The sequence below is a fragment of the Neoarius graeffei genome, chromosome 6, assembly GCF_027579695.1.
Source record: "Neoarius graeffei isolate fNeoGra1 chromosome 6, fNeoGra1.pri, whole genome shotgun sequence".
In the NCBI taxonomy this organism is placed as follows: domain Eukaryota; kingdom Metazoa; phylum Chordata; class Actinopteri; order Siluriformes; family Ariidae; genus Neoarius; species Neoarius graeffei.
In genome coordinates this window covers 92,135,001-92,139,819 of record NC_083574.1, presented here as the reverse complement: position 1 = coordinate 92,139,819, position 4,819 = coordinate 92,135,001, and the positions used below count along the sequence as shown (strand labels likewise).

General features: G+C 37.7%; 1 protein-coding gene across 1 annotated transcript; it reads right to left on the bottom strand.

Annotated features, from left to right (window-relative positions):
* Window positions 1–1,346: 1,346 nt before the first annotated feature.
* LOC132888416 (extracellular calcium-sensing receptor-like) lies at window positions 1,347–3,942 on the bottom strand. The gene is made up of 4 exons (XM_060924467.1): window positions 3,838–3,942; window positions 2,578–2,805; window positions 2,371–2,494; window positions 1,347–2,254 (listed from the first exon to the last, which is right to left on the bottom strand). Exons 1-4 carry the CDS (start codon window positions 3,940–3,942, stop codon window positions 1,347–1,349), a joined length of 1,365 nt encoding a protein of 454 aa, XP_060780450.1.
* Between the last annotated feature and the right edge of the window lie 877 nt (window positions 3,943–4,819).

The window sequence follows — 4,819 nt, the reverse complement described above, 5'->3', positions numbered from 1 at the left end:
TTCAGAAATTCTCTCATGTAGCCCAGGCATCTGTTTGAACCAAAAGCCTTGGACTAAGTCTGGTCCAGGTGCTTTCCAATTTGCCATCTTGGCAATACCTTTCTGTACATCTTCTTTCGTAATCTCTATTTCTTGCTGCATGGGTGTTTCTTTCTACTCCTCTTCCACATCATTTAGCCAAGGGGCACCTTTGTTATGTGTGATTTCATCTGACCAAATTTTACTCCAGAATCTTGTCACCTCCTCAGGGTCTTTGTGTTTCAGTTGTTTTGCCTACTTTCTCATCTAGCTCTTCATAGAACATTGGCGACACAGTGGTGTAGTGGTTGGCATGGTCGCCTCACAGCAAGAAGGTTCTGGGTTCGAACCCAGCGGCCAGCGAGAGCCTTTCTGTGTGGAGTTTGCATGTTTTCCCTGTGTCTGCGTGGGTTTCCTCCGGGTGCTCCAGTTTCCCCCACAGTTCAAAGATTAGGTTAATATGGGATGGGCTGGGGTGCCATTGAGCGAGGCACCTAACTCCTGATTGCTCCCTGGGTGCTGTTAGCATGGCTGCCCACTGCTCTGGGTATGTATGTGTGCTCATTGCTCACATGTGTGTGTTCACTGCTTCAGATGGGCTAAATGCAGAGAGGAAATTTCACAAGTGTGTGATGAATAAAGTTGTGCTTTCTTTCTTTTCTTTTTTTATCTTTTGGTTCATTTGAAACAGATTGTTCTAATGAAATTGTAGACATCATTCTTTGTATCTTTTGATCTTTTGACATGTAGTGTGTTGTTTGAGAACTCTATTGCACAGATTATGGTATAAACAAGCAGGGACACATTGTGCCTTAAGCTGGGGACAAAATAAGAAAAGGAACATTTCAGGGGAAAACTGTCTGAAAGACACACCTTGTTTATGTCATCATATTTTATGCACTCAATATTAAATACATGTAAATGGTGCTGCAAAGTCAGCCTAAGAGTTGATTTACTGCAGTCATTGAAATTATATATTTTTATGCTAATGACAATGAATTTTACTGATATCTACGACCCTTCCAGGAGGAATGAGATTACAAAAAATACACATTCATAAAACAATGATTATTTTTTACAAAATGACAGTCGGTTGGACTGAAAGTAGAAAAGATTAAAAAAAAGTTTACTAATTACATTTGATGTTTTCTAACTTACAATAAATTTGAGATTCATTAATACGAGATTACATGGAAAAATTTTCTCACTACAATACAAATTTCTAAATGATGCATTTTAAAGTCTTTCACTTAAATTAGAACATCGATTTTACAAAGGTTATATCATGTGAATATATCTTGTTAATAACGATAACCTACAAAGATAAATCATTTTGAAAGTGTTTTACCCATCATTTCCTTTTTAGTGTTCTTCTCTGGTTTCAATATTATGATATAACACTTTGGAACAAATATGCAAATCAGTAAACCAAAGCTTGATGTTAAAATGGCAAATATCTCTACAGCAACAGTGAATTTTCCAGGAGAGCTGACATAAGCAGGAATAAAGGTGATCCAAACTGCACAGAATATGAGTATGCTGAATGTGATGAATTTGGCTTCATTGAAATTGTCAGGCAGCTTCCTGGCCAGAAAAGCCAAAATAAAACACAAAAGAGCCAGGAGTCCTATATAACCGAGAACAGCCCAGAACCCTATTGCTGAGCCTACATTACATTCTAATATGATCTTTTCTTTGGAGTACTTCATATTTTTGTCAGGAAAAGGAGGAGATATTGTTAACCACAGTACACAAATAATAACCTGTACAAGAGTGAAGGCAAATACACTGAGTCTCTGCTGTAGAGGCCCAAACCATTTCATGACATTATTTCCTGGAAGTGTAGCCCTGAAGGCCATTAACACCACTACTGTCTTCCCCAGAACACAGGAAATACAGAGAACAAATATGATCCCAAATGCTGTGTGGCGCAGCATACAGGACCATGCAGAAGGCTGACCAATGAATGTCAGTGAACAGAGGAAACAGAGAGTCAGAGAGAAGAGCAGCAAGAAACTCAGTTCAGAATTATTTGCCCGAACAATTGGTGTGTCCTTGTGTTTAAAAAAAATTACAGCAATGCAGATGGTAAAAGATACTCCTAACAAAGAAAAAGATACAAGAATGATTCCCATTATTTCCTCAAATGACAGGAATTCCACCACTTTTAAAACACAGGTGTCTTTCCTGTCATTAGACCATAGTTCAGGTGGACACTTGATACAAGTAATAGAATCTAAAGAAAGAGAAAATGAATAGCAGTTCATCAATTTGTGTTTACAACTCTAATTAAACATTAAAACCTGTTTTAATTGTGTGTGCATCATTGAAGCAAACCATGATCCATTATACCTGTGACATTACTGATTTCCCCCTCTGCACAAGGAATACAGTCAAAACAGCAGATTGGCCTTCCTTTCTGCACAGCCTTCCTCATGCCCAGGGGACAACTTGGACTACATATTGAGACTGGCACCTGAAAACAATTTTTATTTTATGTGCAATATTCTGAAATATATAGTGTAAATATTATCTGCAATTATCAATATTGTGATTTACCTGTGATTTGTTGTGGGCCCAGGCTATACTGATGTTGTTAAATGACAGCTGAAGGTGTGTTTGCAAAGAGCCATCATAGAAGCCCACTTTAATAAACTCTATTTGACCATCTTTACCTTGTTGCCAATTCAGCAGTTCATACCTTGCTGCTGGGTCTCCATTTTCATCAAAGTATACATCCTCTCCAGTTGTAGTTGTGAAATGGAGTTTCTTCAACTCATTGACTACCTAAATAAAGCATTGCAAACTCTTCCATCATAGATATAAGTACATAATTTTCATGAGGCTATACTGTCATACTGACCTGCCATGGTTTGTTATCTGTAATGTTTGCACATGCAAAATAAATTTTGTTTCCACTCTCTCTCTTTGAACAGTTATATAAGTTGTGCAGGGCATAACTGACAGCATACGCAGCCTTGTAAACATTATGTGTGGCTCGTACTTCTGAAACATCCGTATAAACGTTTTGAACTTGACTGAGATTTTCATCCCCTTTGCACATTTGTTTCATCTCAGCATTTTCTTTTGTAGGAAGCTGACATTCAAATATTGTCTCCCACAACTCTTTGTAAATAGTTGCATCAGAAGCAGGATTAATCTTGGTCAGAAATTGGCCAAGACCCTTAATTTGAACTTTTGGGATCGTAAAACACAAAGATCCAATCAGAAGATGCTGCCATTGAGAATTAGCATGGTTCATATCAGAAATCCAGTCCTCACTACTAAGCCACTGAAACCCAATCAAGTTCTGCAAGGCCATTTCCTTGAGAAGAACCCCAAAGTCAAGGTATGAAACAAAAGCGACAATAACTCTGGAGGCTGACGCCTTGATAATCTCCACTATTTTCATAATTTTTTCTCTGGGGTCTGTCCTAAAGAATGCCATGGAATACTCAACACAGATTCCCTCTTTTTGGCCTGCAATGATGAATTCATTTATGCCATTGTGTCCATAGTCATTATCACTGCAAAGGGTCCCTACCCATGTCCAGCCAAAATGCCTGACCAACTTAACCAAAGCTCTGCTCACGTAGTAATCACTGGGAACAGTTCTGAAAAAAGACGGGTGTTTCTTCCTGTCACTTAGGCATGCACACGTTGAATAGTGACTGACCTGCAAGACATATATTTCAATAACAATTTATTTTCTACTTAACTTTCATTATTTGGCATGTTTTTAATTCACCATCAAAAGTGTAAGATTTAAATTTTTTATTCATAACAAAGTAGGTTTTACACATAAAAATTAAATCTTACCACAGGTATGTGCAAAGGTCCCACAGTAGCAGACAGGGCAATCGAGGGACTGGAGGATGTTTCTCCTATGATTGCTTGAACTGTATCAAGTTTGGAGCATGACATTCCAAAAGTATTCTTTCCATTGACATTAATTAAGGACAAAGCAGATCTTGTAGTTATTTCTACTGAACCACAGCTGTCATAGATTCTATATCCTACTTTGACCCCAGGAAGAATATCAGTTCTATTGTTGATTTCCTCAATGGCAAATACCATTGTTTGTGCATGTTGAAATTCACGGAGACTTAAACTATAGAACCAGGAAAACAAAACTTCATATCTTTCGAATGAACCCCATAAACATAACAAAATAAACCCCACAATACAGTAACAAGTTGACATATGCTATGCTTTTATGTCAATAAATAAAGAAATATCTGTGATCTTATTAAAAATTGATATTAATCCTGTGGTACAACTGAAATTAATAAAATTCAACAAATTCCAATTCCCCTAATGTGCCCTAATGTACCTTCTGCATTTTGCTTGCCCAGGTTCAGACGTAAAGGCATGTGTGGTAGGTTCCCATTTGGAATGTAAGGAAAATATACCACCAATCATTACATCACCATCTTGGCTGAGTTGAGGCAGATTGGGTGGGCCTAGTAAGCTGCATGGAGGATCAGCTGCTCTCACCTGAGTGAATAACAGCCATGTATGCAGGAACCTCATTTTCATCCGACCTGAAATTCAGTGACCACTGTTTAGGCTTTTATAGGACCCACAACTCCCAAGTTGACCAAACCCTTGGGAGTGGGTGTAAGAAGAGCATTACCTCAGTATTTTGCACTGCTTATTAAGATCACACATTTTTAGTTTATTACACTTCTGTGTTAATCAATGAAAAAACCTCTATTCTGAGAATAATTCTCTTGTAATTGTACCTTACTTTATATCCATATTACTATCCATTATTATCACTGGGATGTAGTTAATGCTT